The sequence below is a fragment of the Siniperca chuatsi genome, linkage group LG22 (genome assembly GCF_020085105.1).
Source record: "Siniperca chuatsi isolate FFG_IHB_CAS linkage group LG22, ASM2008510v1, whole genome shotgun sequence".
Lineage (NCBI taxonomy): Eukaryota > Metazoa > Chordata > Actinopteri > Centrarchiformes > Sinipercidae > Siniperca > Siniperca chuatsi.
In genome coordinates, this window is record NC_058063.1 from 2356876 (window position 1) to 2372137 (window position 15262).

Below are 15262 nucleotides of genomic sequence, written 5' to 3' on the forward strand. Positions count from 1 at the left end.
TGAGGTTCTTTCAAATGGCATTGCTATTTTGTGTGTCATTTAAAGGATACTCATTTAACTTTCGTTATTAACATTTTTGTTGTCTTGCTCTACTGTTGTTCGAAAACATTAAAACACACAATAGAGCCAAACTGTGATGCGATCATCAAGTGTTATCAATTTTTAAAAATCATATTGTAATAATCAGTCTTTTTTGTTTTATCAATACTTGCATTTGTACGTCTTTGTTGATTCAAAAATGTATTTGTCAATTAATCCATTGATGATTAGAAAATGGCACAAATGGAGTCACTACTCGCTATGCAGCTTGAATACAGCTACAAGCTAATCTTTGAGTTCAATAAATCTCAATTTCGAAAAACATTTCAAGTTATCATTAGTCAGATGTAATAACTGTATAGGACAAGGACTGTGTGCAGTATGTATGCTGTACGATTACAGTACATACTTCCACTCTGTTGGTGGCGGTAATGAATGCAGGGTAAGGGAGTAGAAGAAGCGGTAGCAGCATCACGGATGCAGCACAAACATCGCCATTGCACTGTTCATTCATTGGTGTCGAGGCCTACATCGTTTCATAGGTGGGTTAGAGAATTTAAGGTTAAAACATGAGGTGAAATACATTTTAGTAAGTTGGTGATGCATAACTGTCATTGTAGCGTTGTTCTAAATGCTCTCTGAAAGAACATGGGCTGAATTAGTATGCGAACGTTAGCTACTAAGTTGTTAGCTAGCCAACAAATTAGCTTCCTGACTTCATACGCCTTCATTAGCCAAACATTAGAACGTCATAACACTGAAATATGGACAAACATGGAAGCATTGCAAACTGTACACTATTTACTAAATTTTATAAATAACGAGCGAGCTGTTCAGACTATATTATCAGGCTTAGTTAGTCTATAGGTAATGTCACATACACCGAAAAGACTAATAACGTTAGTGTTAGCATGCTAACTAGCTAGTACGACTCGTTAGCTGACCATAGGCTTATCTGTGACATGTTACCTATCTACGTTAGCAGTCGTCAGAAAGTGGTTTTAAGTGGACAATCAAACCAACGTATAGTGTTTAAAAACTTTACAAAAGTTTCGTAGAGGAAATTATGTTAAATTCGTATCATATGTTAACATGTGAACTTGCAGAGCTAGTCAACAATGTAATGCATGTACTTAATGCCAAATAGGCTGTATTTAGCCTAAAGCTGCTAGGGTTGCCTCCCGCTTGAATAGTTTACACCCCTGTCAGCAGCACGTCGGGGCACAAACGTGTTCAGTTGAATTGTATTGCGTCATACCGACAGGTGTTTCTATTATTTTGTCCACTCCATTTATATCAATGAGGGTCGGCTAAACAACAGAAACACCTCTCTGTATAATGCAATACAGTTCAACAGCACCACAAACTGCATCCTCCAAAATGATCATACAGTTTAATCATCAGCTGTAAAACAGTTTTAACACATAAAGGATTAATTGCAGGACTGTTGTTTGAGACTGCATTAGTTTTAGTTAGGTGTACATAATAATAAACTGGTAACTGAGTGTATTTATTAATTGCACCACTTCATTGTTCACTGACAGACAGTGGGGATGACCCGCACATCCTTAAAGTGATCATTAAATATTGGTTGTGGTTATACAGTACTAATTGACATTTTTCTAAATCTTCTAGGATACACAGAACTTCATCATGGTGAAAATTTTTATTGGCAACCTTGCCTGCAATACCACAGTTGAGGAGCTGCGTGAACTCTTTGAGAAGTATGGCAAAGTCTCCGAATGTGACATTGTCAAAAACTATGGTTTTGTACACATGAACAACATGTCTGAAGCAGAGGAGGCTATTCAAAACCTCCACCAGTACCAGTTGCATGGCTGGCGCATGAATGTGGAGATAAGCAAAGGGAGGCCCAAGTCCACCACCAAGCTACATGTCAGCAACCTTGGCGAAGGGGTCACCAGTGATGTTCTGCGGGCCAAGTTTGAAGACTTTGGCCAGGTGGTGGAGTGTGACATAGTGAAGGATTATGCCTTTGTTCACATGGAGCGAATGGAGGATGCCATGGATGCTATCGATAAGCTGGACAACACAGCCTTTAAAGGTGAAAACTTGGGCAGGATAGAGCTAGTTGTCTTTGCTGTTTATAGATACAAATTTGGATTCTGTTCTGTCGCCGTAGTGCTCTCGTGGCAAGTAAAATCCACTAACTGATATTTTTCCACATTAATTGACCGGGTGGACTGAAAGTAATCACATGTAAGTTTGGCTATGTCTCTTGTTAAACCAGTGGCAGTTAAACTGGTGAATAGGCACTGGCATGAAATCGCCTGCACCTGGCGCGGCAGGTTATTTCGCTTCACTCAGAGATTGTCGGTCAAATGCATTTAACGTGTTTTATAGTCGGTAAGAGCCTTTTCGTGTCAGAACCCCACGGTCTCATGCGTGTCTTCTCTCTCCTTACAAGGCAAGCTGATGAGCGTACAGCTGTCCACCAGTCGGCTTCGCACTGCCCCAGGAATGGGAGATCATACCGGCTGCTATGTCTGCGGGAAACATGGTCACTGGTCGAAAGACTGTCCAGTCGGTCGGAACGGTAGCTACGGTGACGGCACAAGAGGTCGCAGCGGCCGGGCCCCCCCACGCGGTCCCCCAGGTTATGGCAGGGGCAGCTACGGGATGGCCTCACCTCCAGCAGCTGATTACATGGGTGGCTCTGCGTATAGTCGGTCTAGTTACGTAGGTGGGTTGCCGCCTCCCCCTCGTAGGCTTAGCAGCTACAGCTCTGAGCTGGGGGATAGGTTCGCCAGCAGAGCAGCAGGCTCTGAGAGGTCATCAGCTTATGATCGTGAACGTCTCTATAGCAGTGTTGACTATTATGAGAAGTACAGAGCTCGCCCTTATGGCTCAAGCTATTTCGAGGATCGTCGCATGCCCTTTCTCCCCCCTCCCCCACCCCCCCCTTCCTCCCTCTCAAAGCTCTCCTCCAGTGTAGATCCATATGACCGTCGGCCACTGCCTCCACCTTCATCGCCCGCCGCAGCTGCTGCATTTTATGCACGAGACCGCAGTCCAATCAGACGAGTACCAGTCTCCTCGGCAGGCTACGCATATGAGCGTACACGGCTGTCACCGGTATCAGCCTCCAGGAGCTCCTATGCTACCCCACGGCCCAAGGATCATTATGCGCCACGCTATGCGCCTTACTAAAGCCATGGTGCCAAGGTGAGCAACATAGTAAACAAAATACGACAGTTTATTTGATCTCTGAACAGTGGGACATTTTACTGTAAAACGTTACTGGTCAGTGGGCACTGGGATCTCGAAATCCATTCTAACTTGGATTTTTTTTAAGGTACTGAATCCTTTGAAGCTGTGCTGTGGATAATGGAAGATTAAACCCTGTTTCTGAAAAGGAAATGCTTTGCTCTCTTTCTAGGTCTGTTTGTGAACTGCAGGACTTTTCCTTTGCCGTCATTTCTTCAAGCTACATCACACAGCAAAGCATATGAGATGCAGAAATTAAGATTGGAAATTGTGTTGGCTTCTTCCAGGCACCTGAGATGCCAGTTGCCTGCAGATGAATGGTCCTTTCATTCACATTCACATAACCTGTTTTGAATAAGGATGATTAGCAAACTGCACTGTTTAACACTCATGATGTATAAAACAATAATTGCTCACTTGCTCTGCAGGTTTTCAGTTCAGTTTTTAGCCATGTCTTTTTTTCTTACCGGTGTTTCTTCCTCACATGAAGCAAATTTTTAAATTCAGAAAATGTTAATTGTTTGGCTTCTGTTTTGTCATTTAGAGGAAGTGTTCTTTTTTCATCAATATATGAACATGTACCTTCCTTTTTTGAAGGGGATGAGCGTTAACCCATGCTGTATCAGTTGCTTGTAGTGCACAAGAATCTTATCTTGCTCCTAGACACACATCTGACATGATCAGAGTCAGATATGTGGAGAGAGAGAAATGTTTTTTTCAAAAATGATCATCATTGGTGTCCAACAATATGCTGTAGAGGTCAATGACTCCTCAGGTATGTTTTATTACAGCTAAAACTAGTAGTTTTCACTCAGAAGTTGCTTCCTTTATGCTTGAAAGGTTGAAACCTGCAGTAAGCTGTCAAGCGTTGGTTGGGGAAGAAAACCTGCAGACTCTGCCCTCTGTAGCACATGAGTGGACTCAGTGATTCACACTGAAGAAGACAATAGAGAAATGAATCCATATCCATGCGACTGACCTGACTGACTGTTCAGTTAGGATACAGAATCACAGAGTTAGATTCTAAGGTAAGACAAATAATCTCAAACATTCCAGCCTCTCAGTTTTTCTAATTTGAATGTGTCTACAAATTATAAAACTGATATATTTTACCACACTTAATGAGATGTCTGCCAATCTGAAGTCAAAATTCTTGAAATAAAAGTGTCGTTGCGTGACACCTAAACAAGAATGTTGGCTAACATGCACTGTGCAACTAAGTAACATCTTGACTTACGTTTTCTTCCTACTGGCAGTGTTGCACGTTTTGCCTACAGTTGACAACAGAATTCATGTCTTGAATTTTGGTCTGGGATGGATGTTCATTATATCCATATAAATCCCCATAAGCAGATACAGAAATGTGAGGCAGGACTCAGGGCTTGGCTGTATAAGTCTTGAGGCACTTATGGTTTGTTGAAGGTGCCTTGTTTGTTTTGCATATAGGTGGATTTGAAGTTTGTATTTTTCATACTAGCTGTAAAAGTACCAGCATACATTTAAAATTTAAAATGAATATGATTTTTTAATAAAGCCAAAGTTATTTTGGTGACAAAATTTTCAGTTCTTTGTTTGAAACCCCATTTGAGCATGAGGATTATGGTTTTAGAACATTGTAATTTTAAGGGAATTAAACTGTCACCCATAATGTTTTTTCCCAAAAGATGCCGTCTATTAGAAGTGAGCAATATGATGAAAAATCTAATATTGCTGTGTATGTAGTTTAAAAAAAAAATCACTATCTATTATAGTAATTGTTTGGAAAGTCAATTGAGAGAAATCAGAAGCAAAATCCTTGGTCACAATGATGCAAAAGTCATAAAATATTGTCATTAAACATTTCTTCCTAATGATTTGGCCTGGTTTTAAGTAACAACCATATGGGATATTACTGTCAGACCAGGGTATGAACTATGTGGTCATAACCAAGAGAAACACTACTGCGCATATTCAGTGGGCCGCGTACCCCCGGAAGTTAACCTGGAAGGTAGAAATGTTTTGGGCGTATACGTCAGGCGAGCAATGTTTATTGGACTGAAAAAGCGCCATATTTGGGTCCGGTATCCAGGTTTCATTATGCATCCACGGCCTGGACTGGGAACTCAGCACCAGGGGGAGTGTTGGTGTTGCTAGTACAGGACTTTTGGACCGCCAGGAGGAGGAGGTTTTCAGGTTCAGGTGGGGGGAACCAGCGGGGAATGGGCAACGGAGCCAGGCTCAGCTAATAGGACAGCTAGCTGCATGGCTAACTGAGCTAATGGCAGCTATTTTTAGCAGCAGTCAGTGGTTGTTTAAGCAACAAGGGTTTCGGTCCATCAGGAAACTCTGTAAATCACAGAGTTGAGGCATAGCAGCCGGAGGACAATATAGAGAAAACCAGAAAATATCTCCATGAAATAATCCAGTTTCACCAAAATCAGTGACTTAAGTTTGTGTGATTTTTGCACAATAACCAGTGAGGCCCGGCCACCAGAAACACTCCGCTTCCACGTCTATCGTTTTTCCAACCTAATTTATGGTCTGTTAAAACAGTAAATTCATCAAATTCAGTGCCCCATATTGCTAGTTTCACCAGAATCCGTGAATAAAGTTGGGTTTTTGTACAGTAAGGCCCGGGCGCCTTTTCTGCCACAAGTGGACTAAACACATGCGCAATGCACATGTTAACGCAAAAACGACACAAAGACATGGACGTAATGGAAATGCCTGGCGCATAGCCAAAAAGTTTTCTAGCTTCCGGGGTATGCGGCCCACAGAATGCTTTTTTCCCCCCCTTTAATATTTATTTCAAAACCATACAGGCTTTATTAAACATTCAATATTGCAAGTAGAGCAGGTCGAACAATTGAACAAAAATGGAACCAAGAACAAAGAAAGAGCATCCAAATTATTACATAGCCAAAGTGCATTCTTAGATTTACAAAAATTCAAAGACTCTTTTAAAGATGACACGAATAAAAACATTAAATAAAGGTTTAGTGCTGCCAAATTTAATTGTTAAATCTTTTGATTTGTCCTCCAGTAGAACGCCAAATTTAACATCATTGTAATCGAAAGATCGGACACCCAAAGTACAAACATTGTCCTCAATATTAAATTTGGAATATAAAAATTCTTTGCATGGTAAACCGGCCCACAGAATGCGCAGTGGTGTTTCTCCCGCTCGGCCCCTAGACTTTACATTGTGATGACGTCACGGATTTATACAAATATAAAACCTCCATGGATCAAACATTCATTATAGAAAGAGCCATAATTGACCTTGTTTGCAGTTTGAGGTGTCCTGTCAACATTTTTACATAAGTCTCTTTTATAATGGTAACCTATGGGGAAAATGCTTTTTGAATTTTTCTTTGCAATACCGCGAGTGACCACTGGAAAAACTCGGCTGCGAGACTGAGCGGCGGCGCCGTATCCAGTTCTTATTATACATCTATGTTATACAAAAAAAACACAAAACATCTATGTTATACATCCATGCTGAAAGAAGACCAACTACCGCTGCTGAGATCACGTGATTTCCTGTCCACTGCGGAGATGCTTCTTGCGCATGCTCTTGTGATGGTCCGCCATTTTGTCTGTAGATAGGTACTCTTGTAGCATTTGGCAGTGTAGTCCATCCCAAGAGGTGCTAACCGAGTTAGCTGTATGTGTTTGCCATGGTGTTCGCCTGATCACGAGCTGGTAATGTAACGTCATTCTGGAAAGCGGCAGTCGTCATTTTATCCTTTCTCCTAGGGTCGAGACGCACACTGCAGCTTAAAAGGTAAGAATTCAAATACCACAAAATGGGCATAAACCAAAAATCTTGGTTATCCAAATTAGCCAATACACTAACTTACAGTTAATAACGTTACCAAGGCCTATAACAAATAGGGTTTCTGTAAAATGTATGGATACGCTAAGCAAATGGAACGTCAGTTTACAGATTAGCTAACGTTATAAGAGTACAACGTGTTTAGTTAAGGCGTCGTAAAATTGTTGAGAAGCATTGTTACGTAACTTTGTTGCCGACTAAAACCAACACAGTGATCTATAAGTTACTTGTCAGTTGTTAGGCCACAATTTTGATAAGTCAGCTAACTTAGCTAACGTTACTTTCGTTAGCTGCAGATCTAACGACAGTAAGCTGCAGAGCCACGATGTGGTGCTATGCTGTGAATTAAGAAATGTCATGAGAGCAATGGGTGTGCGACGTTTGTGTGTCTCTGTAAAGTATTTCATAATGTAAGTTGTTGATAACGTAGGCCTATTGATATCAGCCAAAGACAATGCAAATCCATATTCCGTTCTGTACTGAGCCCCCTAAAGGTCATGGCGATCATTTTTTGAGGACTACTTTTGTATTCCCTCGCTATATGTTTTGCGTTACCTCGCAATACTTCCAGTCCTTCTGAGCCTTATGTCTGTTTGTAATGGAAGGTAGTGTGGAGGTTATCAAGTTAATGCATTTAGCATTGTTTATGGACACCTCACCTTATATGATGTCTATTGCAAACAAGTTATCAGATAGAACATATATGTATATACCAAACTTCTGGCTGTCTGTATGTATAAGGAACATCAATTATTGCTCCACACATGTAGAAACAGGCCTTCTACCAAAACCTGTTTCAGCATTGAAGGTTACTTTAATTAATTAATTAACAGCAGACCCTGTGCAAAAACACAAAAAGGTTTCCAACTTGCGTTGGTCTGCATTCCTGATGTATCTCTGCAAGTGGTTCAATGCTGTCTGCTCTTTCTGTGACAGAACCACAGACTCTGATTGCAGCATTTCAGTCACCTTCTTGTTTGTTGCTTTTTTTGAGCACATTAGCTTTATGAAGTAGATTCAACTGCACATCTGTAATTCCGCCTCTGCGTTGCGCTGGGAGCAGCTGAGCAGAAACAGACATATGGAGGAATGGAAGAAGAAAAGTATTGCGAGAGAACGCAAAGCATAATGCGAGGGAATGTAAAAGTAGTCCTCAAAAAAATTCTCACCAAGACCTTCAGGGGACTCAGTAGTTCTGCGATCCTAGCTACATATTAACAGTTTATTATCGGTAACAGTACTGTGTTTAGCACGATTCAGATTCCTCTTCTATTCACTGCAAAATTACAAGCCCGCCACAGCGCTATTGCCACCAAATGCTGGCGAATGTCGTAATGAACATTTAAACGAACTAAAATCAGTAAAGTCATTGACAAAGGAGCATGGTAACATTTCCCCCTGATTTATACTCCTCTTAGAACCATAGAAATGTATTCGAGGGTGCAGGGCATCCCATAGCGGCAGGGTTACAACCTCAGATTACAATCATTTGTAAAATATACCACAGATTTTCTGCAAACCATCAGCTTTATTGCTAATGTTCAGCCACATTGTTTGTTACGTTGTAGCTTGCACTAATATGCATTACAACATTATTTGGAGACTTGTGATGTCCGCCAACGTCTTTATAAGATTTGAGGATAAGTGTTATTTGCAGTCACAGCTATGGGCTCCCCATTTTTATCAGGTTATGCCAATGTATTTATGGGAACAGATTTATTAGTGTGTTCCTCATTTGGACTGGTGAAAGGGATGATTTGAAGATTCACGTTCATACAATCAACAGCAGGATGCCATCTATTTAATTTACATTATCCTGTGATGGTTCAAAGATTACTCTGAGAAAATGTTAGGGTTGATGAAATGTTAAGAAAACAGTTTTCTAATAGAAGGTTTACAATCAAGCAGTCTTCTTTCTTGTAGAGCAGGGCTATTCAATTACAAATTTAAGTGTGCCAGATTTTAACACCAGGGAAAATTGATTGGCCAGACCTTTTCAGCAGCCTATTTAAAACCTTTTTTAACTTTTGGTAATGACAAATTTTAAGCAAATGCAAATTAATGGAAGGCGGTAAAATAAACAAGTAGGCTACTTGCCAGTCCAAGGTTCAAACTGACGGTTTTCGTTGTCAAATTTACGTTTCAGGGTTGATAGAGACGTATTTTTAGTAGAGCACGTCCCTACTCGTGACTGTCAATAGCCAGATGTTTTGAAAAGCTACAAAGCGCGGTCGGAGCTAGGTATGGGGCGATATGAAAATTTCAACAAATGTTTTTATTGCATCACCAATAGGACACACATCTTACTAAACATCCTGTTTAGTGAAAAACAATCTTAAATAAGATAATCATAAGGTCCCCCTGCATAAATAAAGGATAAATAAATAGCGTGAGTATGTGAGTCTGTTCTTTCTTTCATTTTTTTAAATCAGGCTCTATTTTTTTTACTTCTCTACCGTGGTGTCAAATGGTACCGACAACAATTTCATCAATTGCATCAGTATATGTAATTTACCCCTCACTTCAGAAATACAGGAATTATCCTTTTGTCACAATGCTAGTCGGACTTTATTTTTGTTAGAGACCTGCTTTAGTAAAAAACAAAACAAAAACCAACCCTGAACCCTGTGGCACTTTTCTGTCATCAAACAGTACTGCTGGCCTCGTGGCCTAGAGAGTGAGACGTGCCAAACCTTGGCAATTAAAAATAAATTAGGAAATCAATATAGGACTGTACATTAGTGAGCACAACAGCTTTTTCAAGTCACTCTTGTGAGGATATTCACGATTATCCCAAATTCATCACAATCAACTTATCGTGAGTGTTTTTTATCCTGATCTGCGATAAAATCGTATATCGTCCCATCCCTAGTTGGAACTCGCATGAGAAAACGCTGATTTGTGAAAGATATGATTGGCGGTGTCGCTATATCCGTAAACATCCTGCCCGATCAGTACTGCGCATGTGCAGCTCTCAACAGAGATGAGAAGGAAGCGAGATGGCTCCCTCGTTATCACACAGGTTATCACACCCCATTTTTGAGAACTAATCTTCCTTATAGTTAGTCACTGAAAATAACAACAATGATAATAAAGCTCATGTTCTGGATATAATGAAGGTTTATTAAAGGATTGTGTTAGTGTGCACTTAAATACTAGAGGAAGCCATGAATCCTCCTACTCCTTACTTTCCACATACTCACCAATATCATTCAGGTCAAAATCAGCTATATATTTTTTGCCACTGGCATATTTTGTCTAGTGATTTGGAGTAAATGGGTTTAAAGCTAAACCTAGCTTTAAGAACAGCAGTTGGAGAAATGTAAAAGATAGTCTGTTAGTTATTTAAGTGTCCTTGTAGAATTTTTTTACATGTGGTAAAAACAAAGTGTGAACTTGAAATAAGAGTCAAAATGAAAGAGCTATCAGAAAATATGACCCTGAATCTCTGGTATCTGTCCAAATAGATGCAATGAGATTTTATGTTCCCTGTGGTTTCTGGGCAATGAACTGGCACAGAATTCAAACCTCTGTGTTAATATAGAGAAACTGTTATTGCAGCACGAGCCTTATCGGATTTACTTTTTTGGAATTGAAAGCTCTGCAGGTTTGAATATTGATTTCTCTTTGACTTGTGACATACTTTGATCGATCAGTATAATCATCGTTACTAGAGCCCACCACGTACTGGATTTTTGAGGTCGATACCAACATTGACGTTTATATTTGAGAGTTACAAAATCAGAAAGCGACATATCAGCTGATATCCATTTTTTTAGCATAAACATATAAGCTTTTTTATATGGATTATTTAAACTTTGTTAATAAAGAATTGTGAACAAGATATGTACTGAGTGAGACATTTTATATTGGAAACAAAACTTGTCAACAACTTGACAAAATGTGTAATGGTGACACTGTTTGTAAATGACCTCAAATACTGTATATCTTTGCCATTTCTGCACTGCAATTTCTAGTTATGTCAGTCGCCATATCTGTCGATAGAATATACCTATCAAAAGCTAACATCAGCCGATGCCAGTGTCTCTGAAGAAGGAAATTTGTGAGTGCTTTCCCTAGTTACATGTCAAAACAACAGAGACCATTGCACATTTCATAAATATATTGTAATGAAAACTGCAGACTTCTACAGACTATCACATTCTGCCCAAGGTTAGGCTTTGTGCTATGTGTTTTTTAGTATGTATCACCCTTTCTTTGCTTTCCCCAAACACTTAGCCGCATACAGTAGCCACAATGCATGTGCATAACGCACCAAATTAGGCTTTTGCTTGGTTTAGGTTAAGTGTACACACATGTACGATCCCACCCTGTATTATTGGAGGACACATCTACTCAAATAGGAATCCTTAAGTTGAATGGTCTATTATTCACTTAAGTAAGGAGTGAAGCTGGAATTCAGAGGCAAACTGTGGTTTTGCTTTGTGTCAAAGTTGTGTTGAACAACTGTACTACAAAATCTGCACTGTAATTACTCTGGATATTGTCACTGTTTAGTTGTTATCCATCAATCATTCATTGTTAACAGGGTTCATTACATCAGAGATTATGGTTGTGATCATCTCAGTGCCAGTTGCAGGAAAGCCTTGTGAATGCATGCCAATGGATCAAGTTTCCAAAATGAGAGTAATGGTCATTTGGATTTAGGTAAAATCAACTGGTCATGGTTTTAATTGACTCAATAGAATTGCGGTACCAATAATCTTTATCTTCCTCTCCCTTAGTGACGTGGACAATCACAATGGTGAAAATATTCATCGGGAACTTGTCACCAGACACTACATCAGATGAACTTCGCTCTCTCTTCTCCCAATACGGCAAGATTGCAGAATGCACTATTGTCAAGAACTTTGGCTTTGTGCACATGGATGACAAAGCAGAGGCAGAAGAAGCTATCCGCAACCTCCACCATTATGAGCTAAATGGCCAGCCCATGAATGTAGAATTGAGCCGTGGCAAGTCACGAGGATCCACTAAACTACATGTTGGCAACATTGCCTGTACCAACCAGGAGCTGAGGGCCAGGTTTGAGGAGTTTGGCGCTGTGTTGGAGTGTGACATAGTAAAAAACTATGCTTTTGTTCACATGGAGCGAATGGAGGATGCTATGGAGGCCATTAATCAGTTAGACAACACTGCTTTTAAAGGTGAACTCTCGGGCTGGGCTTAATGGGGAGTTTACCCTTTTATATTAAAGATATAGTATCAAGAATATTTAATTATGTTCTTGTGAATTAATAGGTAGGTTATGGCTGCACCGCAGGTGAGTAAAAAGAGAAAGCTGAAGGGATAATGGTAAGCTTAAGAAAGTAAGGCAGCCCTGAATACTTATTATTTTAAAGCTGGTATCCGTAATGTCATTGGTAATATCTATCTGTATGGTGGATTGTTGTAAAACAAACGGGCACCTGCTGCGATCGTGTGAGTCGTCGGGTCACACCTGTTCTGGTTGATAATGCAAGTACAGTCAATTTAATACTGGAAGTAATAAATAACAAATCAAACCCAACTGCATGGGGCCATTAAGGGCTGGATAAACACGCGGTTCTATTTCTACTCCATTTAGTTTCTACACACAGATGTGTTCACACATGTATGTCCCCTCATAAATTTTGGGCTGCACGGTTTGCGCGAACCCTCGGCAACATGGGCGAGATGTTCGTCACACGGACCCTCATAGCCACACTGACAGAAAGTATCATTTGAGCTGTCAAACTTTGCTAACTTATTTCGAGTTTAGCACTAGCTGATTCAAATAGCAACCTTACGGGTAACCTCCCATGACAACTCTGACATCTTTGCTGTTGTATGAACATTATTTCTAGGTATTTTTTTGCCACTGCAGGGGATGTGTGGAAAGTTACGGATTTCAGCTTTAATAACTTTTTTTAATGCTCAAATCATAAGCCATGTCTTATTGCTATTTTTTGAGTTTAATGCAGCTTTTTACCAGACTGATGAATTAGAAGACTTTTGTATGCCAGGCAGAAAATGTCAAATATATTATCTAGAATAAATGCAGGCATAAGTCCTTATTGAGTCTTTTCTTTTTAAGGCAAACTGATGAGCGTGAAGCTTTCGACTAGCCGCCTGCGTACTGCGCCGGGAATGGGAGACAGATCGGGTTGTTATCGTTGCGGGCAGGAAGGCCACTGGTCCAAAGAATGCCCTCTAGACCAAAATGGCTACCACAGAAACGGCTCAGAGCCAAAGTCTGATGGATACGATGCCTCGAGATTTGGCGGGCGTGGTCACAACAGGGGTTATCATCCGGACTTCAGTGGCGATCCAGATTATGGTGGCGGCTATGCTCCTGTACATGGTTTTTCCCGGGGTTCCGGTCACAGCAGCAGCATGGCAGGGTACAGAAGGGGTGCGGGCTACGAAAGTGCAATGAGATACGGGCCGCACCCAGGTTACGGGATAAGCGCTGTTGCTGAACATAGCATGGCTCGGCTGTACGGCAGCGAGGCGGCATACAGGAGCAACGGCTCACTCTATGGCGCGGTACCACCCTACCCGATGCGACGGTCGCCTTACGAGGAAAGGGATCCGTACGGGGTCGTGGACTACTACGAGAAGTACAGGGCCAATTCTTACGGAGGCAGTTATTTTGAGGAACGTCGCGCTGTCCCCTTGCCTGCTCCATCAACATCCTCCTCCACAGCTTTAATGAGGGAACGTCTGCCCCCCTCTAGCCTCGACCCATACGAGTGCCCTCCAATTCCTCCTCCACCAGCCCCAGTCTCCTCATACTACGCACGTGACCGGAGTCCGATTCGGAGAGTCCCTGCCGAGGCAGATGGATATACATATGAGCGTTCGCGCCTTTCCCCGGTGCCCGCCGTCCCAAGAAGTTCTACCTTTGACCATCCGCGGGACCCCGACGCTGAGCGGGCACGATATACATACTAATCTGACAATTAGTGGATAGGATAGCCTAAGTGCCATTGGAATCACTGAAAATTAAACATTAAACAGTATATCTCATTGGTGATATCAGAGGCGTGTGGGTAGTAAGAATACGATTACAATAAAGCTTGCCAATCATAATATCCAACAAGTAGATTTCAGTGTGAATGGTTAAAAGCATTCACAATATGCTATGATCTCATTCTAGGTTCTACTTCAAAATGCAGTACAACTAATTCTCAGTTGACCACCTTTCATTGTCCTATTTACGTGTTGTGGTATTGGTGCAGTTCTGAGATGGTTTAGCCTAAGTGTGGAAGTGCAGACACTGGGTTTGTGTAAAACCTGTTTGATTTCTATTCATGATACTGTAAGAACTGAATTTTTGCCCCTCTGAGAGTAGCTGTATGTTCATACACTATTTAGACTCAGTTAATAGAAACAAATTTAATTAGTGCATGTTTTAAAGGTGAATCTTAGGGTTATGTTAATTAAATTACTTTTTTTCAGCAGCATTTAATGTGTTACTATGTGTATTTTAGTGTATTTGTGTAAGTTCACATTGTTAATGCATATGTGAAGCAAAGGCAAAACGAATTTGGATCCGTATGCTTCATCACCTACATTGTTTAACCTGTGGACTTTAATGTCACACCTGTACCAAATATGGATCTGCACACTGTAAAAACAATGTTCTCTTTTGTATTTGAGTTATATCAAACCTTTTGTGAAATTAAGTTGAACTTTTTATCAAGGTGCATCGTGATCATGTTGTTTTATTTGTCAGTAGGCACATTACTTCCATTAAATAGATTGCCATTGCTGTGATAAATATGAGGCTTCACATCTTGAACATATGTTGTAGTTTTATAATGAAAATGACCTATTGCCTGTACTGTCTAACTGTTAGGTTAAAATTAAAATCTGTTTGTCTAAAGTCTAAAGATTGTGACCTGTGTGTTTGTTGTGCTGAGTCATCAGGTATACTGTAAAATGGCATTGACATCACAGTGCAACAGCCAATCAAAATATAAGTTTGAGGTTGACCACCTTGGTGAAAGTTTCTCCACATGGAAAATCTCTTAATTTGCAAAAAAAAAAGAAAGAAAAATGTCACATTATATATATATCATATTGGCCAATGTATTAATATTTTTAATTTTAGGTGTGTCCGGTAATTTAGAGGTCTGAAGCCAAGATACTTCACTTGTCAGTGATGCTGGTGATGCTTTGCTACAGGACACA

The 15262-nt window shown here is 40.5% G+C and overlaps 2 protein-coding genes across 4 annotated transcripts; both read left to right on the plus strand.

Annotated features, from left to right (window-relative positions):
* The first annotated feature begins 425 nt into the window (after nucleotides 1–425).
* LOC122870775 (RNA-binding protein 4.1-like) lies at nucleotides 426–5120 on the plus strand. Its single transcript, XM_044185227.1, has 4 exons — nucleotides 426–581; nucleotides 1675–2104; nucleotides 2468–3225; nucleotides 3440–5120. The coding sequence occupies exons 2-3, from the start codon at nucleotides 1693–1695 to the stop codon at nucleotides 3208–3210; spliced, it is 1155 nt and encodes a 384-aa protein (XP_044041162.1). The 5' UTR covers nucleotides 426–581; nucleotides 1675–1692; the 3' UTR covers nucleotides 3211–3225; nucleotides 3440–5120.
* On the plus strand, nucleotides 2884–14961 carry rbm4.1 (RNA binding motif protein 4.1). Of its 3 annotated transcripts, XM_044185226.1 has the most exons (4): nucleotides 2884–3225; nucleotides 3440–4295; nucleotides 11830–12252; nucleotides 13161–14961. In XM_044185226.1, exons 3-4 carry the CDS (start codon nucleotides 11847–11849, stop codon nucleotides 14018–14020), a joined length of 1266 nt encoding a protein of 421 aa, XP_044041161.1. In that variant the 5' UTR covers nucleotides 2884–3225; nucleotides 3440–4295; nucleotides 11830–11846; the 3' UTR covers nucleotides 14021–14961. The 3 variants fall into 3 exon arrangements, with proteins under 3 accessions (XP_044041161.1, XP_044041160.1, XP_044041159.1); XM_044185225.1 differs by lacking the exons at nucleotides 2884–3225; nucleotides 3440–4295 and adding an exon at nucleotides 5308–5445; XM_044185224.1 differs by lacking the exons at nucleotides 2884–3225; nucleotides 3440–4295 and adding an exon at nucleotides 6778–7033.
* The last annotated feature ends 301 nt before the right edge of the window (nucleotides 14962–15262 follow it).